This window comes from Cucurbita pepo, chromosome 3, assembly GCF_057944985.1.
Source record: "Cucurbita pepo subsp. pepo isolate OVF chromosome 3, ASM5794498v1, whole genome shotgun sequence".
Lineage (NCBI taxonomy): Eukaryota > Viridiplantae > Streptophyta > Magnoliopsida > Cucurbitales > Cucurbitaceae > Cucurbita > Cucurbita pepo.
In genome coordinates this window covers 17,732,832-17,746,961 of record NC_141800.1, presented here as the reverse complement: position 1 = coordinate 17,746,961, position 14,130 = coordinate 17,732,832, and the positions used below count along the sequence as shown (strand labels likewise).

The following is a 14,130-nucleotide window of genomic DNA, read 5'->3' as shown; positions in this document are numbered from 1 at the left end:
CAAAAAAATAATATAATATATTTTCTTTAAAAAAAAAACAATAAAAAAATACTTATAAACTATTTTAAGTGACAAATTGTTTGATAAAAGTGATTCTATTTATATTATAAATATACTTTTGTTTCTTATCACTTATTTATTAATATTTTTATCAAGCTGCTTTTAACATTTAAAATTATTCGATAAAATATACTAAACATAAATTAAATTATTCATTTTTTTAAAGGCATTTATGAAAGAATAATTTTATTTTAAAAGCATTTTTAAAAATGAGTCTAATCTTTGATAAATTAATTATTATTTTTTAAATAATTGATTTAATAGACATAAATTTCAATATTATTTTTTAGTTTACAAAACTTAGCACATAAATAACAAATCAAATAAATAAAAATTTAAAATTAAAAGTTAAAACATATTTGAAGTTTACTTAAATATAATTTGAAATAATAAATGGGAGAAAAAACGTTTTCAAGTACGAGTGTTCACAGATGGTGTCGGTTGAGAAATTTTTTTAGACCAACCTTAAATTTTGAGTTAGTTGGGTTGGTGACTCGAGTAACTCTGTAAGAGTTTACAAGACTCTCAATTTTTTTATTGGGTTGGGTTGTCCGGTTATTTTTTATTATTTAAAAAAAGTCAATTTATTTACAATATAGGTTAATTTAGTACAAGTCACAAGTTATTGTTAACCTCGCACGTCAAATATTCTTAATATTCATAATAATTTTTTTTTTGTTAGATTACTCGACCAAAAAAATGTAAACCAGCAAATTAACTTGAAATTTAATCTAACTCAAACAAAAAAAAAATATTTAATCGAATTTAACCCTTATGGTTTGAGTTAGATAGTCTAAGTTGATCAGATTATCGAGTATTTGAAAATTTTATTCCTAATAAATCAATAAATAGAGAACGAGAATGTGTTGGTTTTGGTTTCCTAAACAAACTTTTTAAGTTATTCAATAAACAAAATAATTATATAATTTCTTTACAAAATCAAGTAGAGAGAAACGAAGGGATGGGGATGATGATGATGATTCCTCTTGTAAAGTCAAACACGTCTCTAGTTGCAGTACAAAACAACTTAAAACCGTTGTTTATACAGTCCAAAAAGTCTTCCAAAAACCAAAACACAGCCCAAAAAACCTACGTCATCGGATCCAATCCTTATCAAGAAACAAAAAAACAATAATAAAAAATAAAAAATCCATTTTTTTATAAACAAAATCTAACAAACCCTAATTTAAAATAAATTAATTAATTTCATGTGTTTTAAATTCAGCATTATAAATAATATATATATATATATATATATTCACGGTAAAAAAAATGGTTAATGTATTTACTCTCGATTAAAAGGTTAAAAGTGTCTGAATTTCCAATTTTTGTTTAAGGACAAAATGCATTATAAACCATCACATTTATTTATTTAATTTTAATATATTTATTCAAATTTCATATATATTTTGATTTAATTTACATTTTGTTTTATTCCGAGACAATTTATTAAAAAAAAAGTTACATTAACATTTCACTTAATTAAGCTAAATAATTAAATAAGTCGACATTAATTTTATTTTCAATTAATCAAATGAAGAGACATGTCACAACTTGTGTTTTTCTAATACGAATTCTTTAATCTATAAATTAAGTGTTTATAATATTTTATTATCTCCCACCGTCTGTGTTTTATTTCTTTATATCGTTACAGATTTATTAGATATAAAATTAAAATTTTAAATTATTATTATTTTTAATAAAAATAAAGTGTAGTTCTTTGTTGACTTGGGTTCAGAAGTCTTAATAGCGTCCAAATTGAAGGCATTGAGAATGAGGCTAAAATCCAGCTTTTTGATTAGGGTTTCCAAAGTCTATTTGATCCATTATGTTAGATTGCGTTTCGCTGCCGATTTTGAAAAATAAATAAAATAAATAAATAAATAAATAAGGGACTCTAAACCAATTCATTCACATTTGGGCCTTCAAAGTCCATCTATTCCACTCACATTATTAGACCCTTTCATTTCAACAATTATTTCCTATTTTTATTTATTTTAGGTCCCTTTATTTCAATTTTATTATTATTTTTTTTAACTTTTTAAATATCTATTTTTATTATTGAATTTTTTAAAAAACTCTATTTACCCGTAACTATTTAAAAGTGTAATAAATTTTTAAACATTTCAATTTAAAATAATAATTAAAAAATCTCTTCACTCTTCCCTCCGTCTTCCCACTCTATCTCTGATCAAATTTCGACCTGCTATCACCCCCGACGATAATTTTCAGTGCCTTTCAAATCAAAGGCTAAATGATGATGGAGTCGAGATTGGGACCGAGAATGAGGTCATGCTATTACACGACCAATCATTTATGCAATTATTCGAAGAGTGAGGAGGCTGAGTCATCGTTAAATAAAAAAAAAATAGGAAATTTGAGAAAGGAGATGACAAAATTTGTTCACAGGCAACAAAATTAGAGATGGAAAAAGCAGTGTCCTTTTGTCTTTCTTCTTTTGTTCCTTCTCCTAAGGGTTCCGACAAATAATATTCACAAGTCTAACAATACACACTCCGTTTCACCTGTCGTCCGAAGAGAACGACAAGACTTCCGACATCACCGCCCTTGTCGAATTTTGGATTTCTTTACAATTCTCGAACCTTTTTATTTATTTAATTTAATTTAATTTATTGGCAAATACCAAAGGACTTATTATTCCCCATTGTTGCAAAATTATTGGATTTCTAAATTATTTAAACAAATCACTCCATAATGAATTGCTCTTATTCCCACTTTTTTTTTTCTTTTTGATTTTTTTAAAATTTATTTATTGATTTAAAACAATTTGTTCCCTTTTTTTTTTTTTTTTTTTTTTTTTTTTTTTTTTTTTTAATGATGTCTGGTTATTTATTAAAAAATGTTGTTAAAAACACTTTTTTTTATGAATAATAAAACATCATAAAATGTTTTTTTTTAATTTTTTCAAACCACTTAAAAAAAATTCCTATAATTTTTTAATGAATAACTAAACATCATAATTTTTTTTTAATATTGCTATTTTTTAGAGAAAAAAAAAATTATTGAACACTAACCAAAATTCATTCCAAATTTACAGAAATTTTGGATTAAACAAACTGGACGTTAAAATATTTTTTTGACAAGGTCGGTAAATGAGACGATAAGAAATAAGCTTCATAGTCGAGGATGAAAATTAGTTCATCTTGATTTTCCTAACCTTTCTATGCCAAATTTAATTATTAAAAATGACAGTAATTTGCTCTAATTTACATTATTCTTCAACAAAGCAACCTGGTTTTTACAAAGACATGCCATTTTTTTGTACCTTTCTGCATTAAACAGCACAGTAGCACGAAAAATACTTATAATAAACCTTCATTTACAGCATATATTAGTAGTCAGTGCTCTGCTTAACTTCTATATGGCTTCATCTGAAAGCTTCAAGGCATTGACTCTACAGAAATCCCAAACGTTCCCATTTCGTCGAGTTCTTGGACGATGACATCCATTGTCGGGCGAAGCTCGGGATATTCGTGGGTGCAGATCACTGCAATTTTCCCCAGTTTATCTGCTTCTGATTCTAAAAATCTTCCTTCAAGCTTAGAGTCGATGAAGTCCTCAAACCGACGTGACTCGATAGTGTTGTAGTTCAACTTCATGATGCTTGTTTTCCCGGATATGATTTGAAGTACAATCATTCCAAATGCATAGACGTCGCTCTTCTCCGTGAATCGACCTGTCGTCGTATACTCGGGAGGGAGGTATCCCAATGCAGCACTGACTTTTAGCATAGAGAAAATTATGTCATCTGCAAGGAGTTTGTGCAGGCCAGAATCTGATAGCAAGGGGTTGTAATTTGCATCAATGAGCACTTTATCAGCTGATATGTTCTGGTGAATCAATGCAGGTTTCTTTCCAATCTTTCTGTGCAAATATCCTATACCTGGCGAAAAAAACGTTTTCGAAGCAAAAATGAGTGAAACCATTCGTGAATCAATGCAGATTATATCGTTCATGAATAACTCGAGTTCATATCTCACGAAAAAAGTAACACGAACCTTTAGCGATTCCACAAATGATCGACACTCGGGTGGACCAATCGAGAATCTTCCCGCTGCCATTGTTGTCATCAAGATATTGCATCAAAGTTCCATTCGTGACGAAATCATAGATCAGATAGCACTCTCCTCGGTCTTTCGAACAGCATAAGCCTCTGAACTTAACGAGATTTTCATGGTTCATCGAGATAAGTATCTTCAAGCCCTTCAAGAATTCAGCTTCATCAGATTTGCAGCTTGTCTTGCCAATGCACTTGATAGCAACAACTGATCCATCTCTCAACTTTCCCTTGTAAAGAGCAGAAAAGTTGTTCCTCCCCAACAAGTTAGCCTTTGAGAAGCATTGGGTTGCTCGCTCGACATCTTCGAGATTAAACATGAAGCTCTTGAATATCTCTCGTGACGATGCACTACCACCGTGATCTTTGGCTAACGGATCCCATCCATTTGAATACTCGAGATTGATGAGAGGAGAAGCGTTCCTCCTGTAGACTTCCCTGACTTGGCTAGTAATCATCCGTCTACTTATACCATTTGAAGTACTTCCGAATTTATGTTCATTACGACGATACCATGAAAACGTTGCAAGACCAATGGCCGAGAAAGCAGCAAAAACTCCAATCACTCCGAGAGCCACTCCGACTCTTGAAGATTTCGACTGTCTCGAACAGTTACTTCCATTGCAATCGTGGCGTAAATTAGCTGACTCGGGAATGTCTCTTGCAGAAAGATTAGTAGGTAGTTGGGGTAGAAATGGTTCGGGTCGGCTTGGATTCAAACTTTTCAACTTACTACAAGGATTCAGGTCCCGAAATCCCACTCCACAAAGACTCGGGTTGTTATCGTACACAAACTTTTCCTTCAATCTCCTAAAACCTGAATTTCCATTGAGAATGATTACACAATGACTAACTCAACACAAAGAGAGATCACAAATGATTTGCCATAGACAAGAACACGTTACCTGGAGGAACGTTACCAGTTAGCGAGTTGTTTTGAACATTAAGAACTTCAAGAGCAGGAGCATCAGCTAATATCACCGGAATCGGACCGAAAAACTTGTTGTTACTCAAGTCCAACCGTGTTAGCGCAGTCAAGTTCCCCAAACTAGCAGGAATTGCTCCTGTTAGCTGATTATACTGCACAGCAAGAACATTGAGCACCTTCATATTTCCCACTTGTGACGGTATCCCACCAGTTAATTTGTTGTAACAAAGCTGCAGCACTGAAAATAAAGATCCCCAACTCAAATCAACTACTAACCACAAAAAAAAAGCCCCAAGCCAAGCTTTCAATTCAGCTTTAGATATACATACACTGATCCAAAAGCTTACAAAACAAGCAGCCACTGCCCTCAACATTAAGTTTATCTAATCTATCCCTTCAGCAGATTAACCATTATGCAACAAATAAAAGAAGTTCATGCTACATAAGTTCTAGTTCTAGCAGATTTCAAGTTCTTCACTCAAGCAAATACAAGAACAAGAACTACTTAAACTCACCTTGAAGATTTACCATATTCCCGATCTCAAAAGGAATCTCCCCGGAGAGTTGATTCACATTGAGATACAAATCAGTCAGTTCAGTCAAACTCGCAATTTCCTTAGGAATTTCGCCGATTAGAGCATTGAAATGCAAGTACAGCCCCGTCAAACTCTTAAGTCCAGCGACGGCTGCCGGAATGTAGCCGGAAAGCCCCATCCCCTGCAGAGAAATATTCACCACTTTTCCTTGCTCGTTACAAGCAACTCCTTCGAAATAACCACCACATGGATTTGAAGACGGACTCCATGACGTCAACAAAGTGTTCTGCGGGTCTAAAGAAGCTTTAATCGCCATTAAAATGGAAAGCTCGGAGGACTCAGAAATCGCAGAAGGGGAAGAAAAAACCAGAAAGAAAACGGAAATCAAGAACGAGTTGAATACAGACATGGCTAAAACAGAGGAATCTCTCAAATTCTCACACAAATGAGTAATCGATTTCACCGATACACAATCTCTCGCATGCGATGGAAAGAACTCGAAGGTAGTGCTTAGAATCACTATCTTGCCGACGAATCAGCGCTCAAAAATCAGGGATTAAACGATATCTTCAATTCAGTCGTCTGTGATTCTGAAGTTAACAGTGAAAGGTCTTCAATGGCGTTGGAAATGGAGGACTGATCGTGGCGGGAGAGTCAGAGAATCGGAGCAGAGAGAGATTGAGCGAGAAAAGTGGGAGCAAAATGGAAATGGAAATGGAAATGAAGAGCGTTATCTTGTGAATGAATACGATAGAGATCGCTGACAAACCTACGGCCACAAAACGCCTCACAATCCCATAGCCTTGAGATTCCTTCTTCTCTCTCTTTCCCTCTGTCTCTTGTACTGATTCATATGCAAGAGTTCAGTCTCAGTAAAAGCTGTGAAACAGGGCGCTTCATACTTGGTACAATATTTATATGCATTATGCACGTTATATTATATAGTCTAGTGAAATTACAAAGTATATATTATAATTTTATTATTAACCTAACTATACCTCAAACATTATTAAATCATCTACCTCACCATATTATTTAACTTAAAAATATAATTTTATTATTCACATGTTAAATTAAAAAAAAATTATAATTCTATTTAGTTTTTGGAGCTAACATGTTAAAATATATATATCGTCTAAGCTCACCGCTATTAGATATTGTACTCTTTGAGTTTCACTTAAGATTTTTAAAGCTTGTTTATTAGGGAGAGGTTTTCGTACTCTTATAAAGAATGCTTCGTTTCTGTCTCCAACCAATGACGGATCTCACAATCCACCCCTTCATAGCTGTCCTTATTGGCATTCTGTTCCTCCCTCCAATCAATCTAGATCAGTTGGAGAGAGGAACAAAACATTTTTTTTTATAAGGGCATAGAAATCTCTCACTAACAAACATGTTTTCAAAATTTTGAGGAGAACCTCGAAAAAGAAAATTAAAAAAGGACAATATCCATTACTTACGTACGTTTGAGTTACGCTTGAGTTATTACCATGTATATATATATATTATAATGGTATATGTTTCAAAACCTCAAATAACTCTTTTATAATAAAACTTTTTAAATATTAACTCAATGGTATATATTATAATAAAACTTTTTTTTGTTTTATTATTATTATTATTATTTTAAATATTAAGATTCTCTTTTATTTATTTATTTATTTTCTAGGCACCCATGTTATTTTTCATTAAACTCCCCCTTGGCTGCCTAAACTCAATTTATTTAAATAATTTTCTGTCATTTTATGAAAGCCTTTTATATAAAAAATATGCCTAACCTTAGATATAGCTTTCAGTAAATCCTACTCGTCTGTTTCATGTATTTATTGACGTTACGGGTTACTTTAATATATCCCAATTGTCTGTCAGCTTGTCACAAGAAGCTGTAATTTTATATAATTTCTATTTTTCTATAAAATAGTTAACATTTCCTTTTATAAATATATTTTTATATATAATAAAAGAAAATATTTATGTATTGATTTATTTTCGAAAACGCGAATATATATAAAGAAAATGGAAGAAAAAATTTGTTATTTTTTTTTTTTTGTTTTTGCCTCTTTTTTAATCATATTTATTTCAACTCCTTTTTCATTTCAGACAAAATAAATAATTTAAAATTACTTTCCAAGTTCAAATATGAAATTTAAAATCATATTTAAAAGTTAAGGTATATCTATAAATGGAAATAAGAAATAAATATTATTTTCTTTAAAAAAAAATTAAATCCCAAAAGTATTAGGGACAAAAAAAACTCATATTGTATCGATAAAGATAATATATATATATATATATATATATATATATATATATATATATATATATATATATATATATATATATATATAAAGTTGGGTCCAATGAATCCACAAATACTCTTGCCGGTGATCATTCAAATGATAAGGGGAGATCCCATGTTAGCTCGTCCATTAATGGAAGATGTGATTAATTGTTAATTATTTATAAAACATTGTCTCAAATGTGACTCGAGACTCAAAAGTTCGATTTTCACCCGTCTAACATATTTGTTGGATTAAAATAAGTGTAAAAAAAAAAAAAAAAAAAAAAAAAATATATATATATATATATATATATATATATATATTTATTTATTGGGTATGGGTATGGTTAGTGATTCCCAACAAGGAGAGCCCATTCATTGACCTTGTGTGCCTCCTTTTCTTCTGTCCTTTTGCCTACCCATTTTTTTTTTTTTTGTCATTAATATATTTTTAATATTCTCTTTTTTTTTTCTTCTAATTTTGAGGAACCTGTTTTAAATAATGTACTAATATTTGGAACAAAATTAATTTAGTTTTCCAATTTTTTTTATAAATAAAATTAATGGTTAATCAAATTAAAACATATTGAACTAAATGTGGAGGTTCGAATCTTCACTCTCATATATTATTAAACTAAAAAAAAAATTAAAATAATGTTTTAAGACCCATTAGGGTTAAAGCTCTCGGAGAAACGTATTGAGGATTTGGAGTCCCACATTGACTAATTTAGAGGAAGATTAGGGGTATATAAGTATGAAAGATTTTTCTAATAAACGTGTTGAAAGTTGTCGAATCATTATAGTTCATATATTTCGACTCGATTATGGTAATCTTTATTATGATTTATTTTAATGATGATATGATATCATTTTAATTTTAATTCTATTAAGATTTTTTTTTAAAGGAGGGGTACCCACCAAAATATAATTTGATTGATTGAGTAGGTGGCAAATCAAATCTGTAGTGTGTTGTAAATTTTAATTGCATCTATTTTTATGAGTATGGTCCCATTATTCATTCTTATAGCTCATGTGAACCTTCCTATTTTTTCCCTCCAGAAAAAAAGAAAAATAAAAAAGAAAAGAAAAAAAGTGAACAGTGCTTCATGTGAACATAATATTTTAGGACGAAATTGCCCCTTGTTACCAACATGTGAATCCATCACTTAGAGGATAGTGGGTGGGACAGATTCCTTTTGGGCTGTTTTTAGGAACCTGTCATGTTCAATCCTCTCACAAAGGTTATACACCCAAACTTTATTTCACAGTAAAAAATGAATTATATATATTTCTTTATTTATTTATTTATTTATTTTACAGTTATAATAAGGGAGAATTATATTTACTACTCAATTAATAAATTATAATTATTTTTTGAAAAACTATCACGTAATTTTTTTTTAAAAATAAATAGAGAAAAATAAATAAGGAAACTACGGTCTATTTGCTTCTTCCTTTTTTTTTTTTTTTTTTTTTTTTTTATCATATTAAATAAATGTTTATTTTCAAAATAAATTAATAATTTTAAATGAAAATCTAAAGGAGATTTTAAATTAATTAATTTATAAAAATTTAAAATTTTAATGGGGGAATTTTGATGATTTAACCTATAAATGTACATTTTAAGCCTTTTTTAGTTAAAAAAAATAACTAGGGATATAAGAAATTAGGTTCAACATTATATATATTTTATATCGATTTATTTGAATTTTGTTTTACAAATTTTTAATAAAGATTATATTAAAAAGTAAAGACTTTAAAATAACATCATAAACGGAGAAAAATTATCCGTGGGGATCAGTTTTCTGCGGAGAATCCCTGCCCCGATCCCTACAAAAATAAATGAAAAATTTTGCGAAAATTAGAAATGAAATAGGAGGCAGGAGACGGGGAAGGCTTCCCCTTACCCGTAAGCATCTCTAGACAACATATGGATCATGATTAGTTGAAGTTATTAATTGAAATTTAAGACGTTGACCTTCAAGGAATACATTAATTCTATAAAAGAAGTCAATCCTAAAGTGAATTTCGATATCATTTAATTCCAAAGCTACAAAATCCTTCGATTATATGAATCCTTCGAGGGATAAAACAACCCTCTATTATTTCAGATTTGCTTCCTTACGATACCGACATTTGTAAGCAAAAACTTTTTTTTTTATTGAAAATTATACTGTTAATGTTTGAATCATTAAACTATGCTCGAGTTACTGACCTATATCCTCAAAATCTCATTTCAAAGATCTAGCTCATTGTATTAAAAATTATATCAAACATGTAGGGTTGTGAAACCACATAGCTGTTGCTGCCCGAACAGCTTCCGCTTACCACCCACCTAAACTCTTGCCACATGCTCCCTCAGTCAAAATGCAGCCGAGCGGATAATAGCTATTCGATCGCTGTATTCTTACGGTATCAAAAAGGTGTGGTTAAGACTATAAGGTTCGTCATTAAACAGATTAAAACTGATGAACATCTAATTTTGAACTGTTCTTTCTAAGCAGCATATTTGCATTTCAACTTCTGCACGAAAAATCGACCCAAAAATAAAAACTGCTACCTTCCAAAAGAAATCATGTGCTTGCTAAGGGGTAGCTCAAGAACACAACCAGAAACAAGGTTTGACAATGTTAGCTTTGCATAGCACCTAAAGTTATGTTAAATATTCATCAAAAACGTGACATGGGAACCGTATTTATAATAAACCAAGCCCACCATCAGCAGATTTTGTCCGCTTTAGCCTATTACGTATCGCCGTCAACGTCACAATTTTAAAACTTATCTGCTAGGGAGAGGTTTCCACACTCTTATGTTCCTCTCTCCAACCAACGTGGGATCTCACAATCCACACCCTTTGAAGGGCCCAACGTCCTCACTGGCACACCGCTCGGTGTCTGCCTCTAATACCATTTGTAACAGGCCAAGCCCACCGCTAGCAAACATTGTCCGCTTTGACCCGTTACGTATCGTTATCAGTCTCACAGTTTTAAAACGTATCTAGAAACAAGAAGTTTCCACACCCTTATAAGGAATGTTTCGTTCCCCTCTCCAACCTAGGCGGGATCTCACGGTATTCCTAAAAAAAAGCCTATATATCCGAAAGATTCAAAGACTCGAAAAGAAGGAACAAGTGAAGAAGCTACTATTATGTGCTATTTTATTGATACAGGCTCACAAATCATGAAATGCCTTTATATCATTCATAAATTCTACAATTGTGAAGCTACAAAAGGGGAAAAGATGAGCCAGAGCTTCAGAAGATCTCAATATCAAACGAACAACAAAAATTTCAGTGATTCCATTAATATAAATTGAAAGACAACCAAGCATAGCAATGAACACAGAAACATCAAACCAACAAATCATAATACGAATCATAATGAACAAGAATAAGAATCGAAGTAGCCTACCGTGTAAACGCCGAGCAATCCCGCTACGCATCGGCCTTCTTCCCTTGCGAATAATAATTCATATACCACCGGACGAACTTCTTCAGCCCGGTCGGGAGATCTGTGGTTGGTTTATATCCAAGTTCCCTTTGAGCCAAGCTAATATTGGCATGAGTAAACTGAACATCACCATTCCTTGGCAACTTCATTATGTTCCTCTTTGCTTTCACCTTCAAAAGCTTCTCCAAAATGCTCACAAGATCCGACACCGGCACCGGCGACGTATTCCCTAAATTGAATACCCGAAGCTGCGCCGGTCCCTTCTTCTTCCCTCCACTCCCTGTGCTCTTCTCAGCAGTGTCCAAAGATGCCAAACAACCCTTTACAATGTCATCAATGTACGTGAAATCTCTAGCCACAGTGCCATGATCAGCTGCTTCAAATATGGGAATTGACTTTCCTTTCAAGATATCTCTTGTGAAGAAGAAATAAGCCATATCAGGCCTTCCCCATGGTCCATAAACAGTGAAGAATCTCAGCCCTGTCAATGAAAGTCCATAGATATGATTGTAACTGTGTGCAATTTCTTCTCCACCCTTCTTCGTCGCCGCGTAAAGACTTGCCGGTTCATCGGTCCGGTCTTGTTCCGAAAAGGGTACCTTAGTATTCAATCCATAAACAGAGCTAGAAGACGCCCAAACAATTGCAGGCTGTGGATTTGCAGATTTACAGACCTCCAAAAGACTAACTAATCCAGCTATGTTGCTATGAACATAAGAACTAGGATTTTCCATGGCGTACCTGACGCCGGCCTGAGCTGCCAAATGCATCACATGCGTGAACGGAACCACTTCAAAAAGCTTCTTCAACAGAGCCGAATCGTTGATATCGCCTTCAACGACGAACACGCCGGTGCGCTCCAAAAGCGCTTGACGGTCTCGTTTTAACGATTGATCGTAGTAGTTGTTGAAATTGTCGAGGCCAAGGACGCCGTCGCCTCGGCGCTTCAGCGCCACCGAGACATGAGTTCCTACGAATCCGGCGGCGCCGGTTACGAGAACAGAGATCCCATTACGAGACCTAACTCGAGCCGATGAGCGAACTCTTTTCTCCCAGGACGGTCCGCCCCAGTCGTAAGTGCTTAGCGATCGGCGGGAAGGATCGGAGGACAGCGGCGACGACGACGGCGATCTGTAGAAGAAAATCAAGATCGAACCAAGTATAATTAAGGACCAGAATGTGAGCTTCGTTATCGATGACTGCCACCGGACGCGATGAATGTACGCTGATTTCTCCATCTTAAACTTTCCCGGAGTTGAAGGAATGTTATCGAGATGCGACATTACTTTTCCTTAGCTTTGAACAAAAATCTCAGAAATGGGAATCGCCGGAAACTTAACTGGCTATGGCTAGGGTTTTCTGGAACTGGTCCGACGAAAATCTTCCGGCATCGACGGTGGGGCGGCGTTGTTGCTGCGTTCTACCAGTTTTCCATTAGAGAATCTTCTGGTTTCTTGGAGGAAGATCTAACCATTGTTGACTAACGGAAGATCAAGAAATGGGGTTAAAGAGGGTTGAAAAACAAGAGAAATTTGAAGGAGGGAAAAGGGGAAATTAAAAATAGAATTGAATTACGAGAACCATTTTCCAATTATGAACTTTCAGTTGGATTTGTTGTTGGGTTGGCCTTGAATTTGGGATCCTCCTATCAGGAATGTCATTTTTGTTGCCCCCTTCATTTGGATGAGAAGCTTCCCACTAATTTAACCACATTTCTTTCTTCAAATTAGATTTAATCATAAATTTTTAATTCAAGAATTTGTTTGTTTGTTTGTTTTTTTTTTTTTTTTTTTTTTTTTTTTTTTTTAAAAGCTGCAACTTTGGGAATGAATCTCATGAACAATTGAGCCTCTCTGTTTTAACCCAAAATTGTTAGTTTCATAGCTTACATTGTTCTTCGCGGAAACCATTTGAGCTTTGCGGGAACCATTTGAGAGGGACAGAATTTATTTTTTCATATCGTAGCTAAGAATAGGGTGAGTGATATGAACCAAGAGACATCAATCATACAATATACTTCAATGAAGATGTGAAAAAAAGGTTGTCAAAATTATCAAAAGATGTTTCAATTCATGCTACATTGAAGAAGAATGAAGTTTGGGTTACAGTTATTGTATTGTAAGACTTTTTATTTAATTTCGACGTAATCGCTAATTATGGCCTTAATAGTTTCATTTTTAAGCTATACAAAGCTTTGTTGTAAGGAGAAGCATTTGTGCTAAAATTTGTGCTTTTCTTTAGCCAATGGCTTTAAGTTTCTTTGCAATTATATGTAGTTTAGGTTGCATGTAGAATCATTCAAGCTCGACATGATCAATCTTGCTTGTGGAGTGATTCGAATCTCAAACAAGTGTTTGAGATATTTGATCAACAAGAGTCATTCAAGCTAGACATGATCGATCTTGCTTGTGGAGTGATTCGAATCTCAATCAAGTGTTCTTGCCTTGAGATATTCAATCAACAAGGTAATCCGAATCTTATTCCCCTTGTAGTTGATTCCTTATCTTATAAGTGAGATCCATGATATAAATAAATATATCCACACCCTTTTGAGCTCTCTCTCTTATAGTAAATCAAGAAGGTAATGATCACAAATACAGTCTCCATCCCCGTCCTTTATTTGCACAAACGACCCAAGATCGAAACTTTCCTTCCCCTATGTGGGATCTGGCCTCAGTTGGAGAGGGGAATAAAACATTCCTTATAAGAGTGTGGAAACTTCTCCCTAATAGACTCTGAGGAAAAGCCTAAAAAGGACGAAATTTGCTAGTGGTGGGTTTGGGCTGTTACATCATAAA

At 33.2% G+C, this 14,130-nt stretch overlaps 2 protein-coding genes across 3 annotated transcripts; both read right to left on the bottom strand.

The window, feature by feature from the left end:
- Positions 1-3,267: 3,267 nt before the first annotated feature.
- On the bottom strand, positions 3,268-6,497 carry LOC111790598 (proline-rich receptor-like protein kinase PERK9). Its single transcript, XM_023671566.2, has 4 exons — positions 5,582-6,497; positions 5,044-5,304; positions 4,080-4,955; positions 3,268-3,964 (listed from the first exon to the last, which is right to left on the bottom strand). The coding sequence occupies exons 1-4, from the start codon at positions 6,009-6,011 to the stop codon at positions 3,462-3,464; spliced, it is 2,070 nt and encodes a 689-aa protein (XP_023527334.2). The 5' UTR covers positions 6,012-6,497; the 3' UTR covers positions 3,268-3,461.
- Positions 6,498-10,018: 3,521 nt separating this feature from the next.
- LOC111790602 (UDP-glucuronate 4-epimerase 3) lies at positions 10,019-13,111 on the bottom strand. 2 transcript variants are annotated; one of them, XM_023671569.2, is made up of 2 exons: positions 11,294-13,111; positions 10,019-10,289 (listed from the first exon to the last, which is right to left on the bottom strand). In XM_023671569.2, exon 1 carries the CDS (start codon positions 12,613-12,615, stop codon positions 11,317-11,319), a length of 1,299 nt encoding a protein of 432 aa, XP_023527337.2. In that variant the 5' UTR covers positions 12,616-13,111; the 3' UTR covers positions 10,019-10,289; positions 11,294-11,316. The 2 variants fall into 2 exon arrangements, with proteins under 2 accessions (XP_023527337.2, XP_023527338.2); XM_023671570.2 differs by having other exon boundaries at positions 10,019-10,282.
- Positions 13,112-14,130: the final 1,019 nt, after the last annotated feature.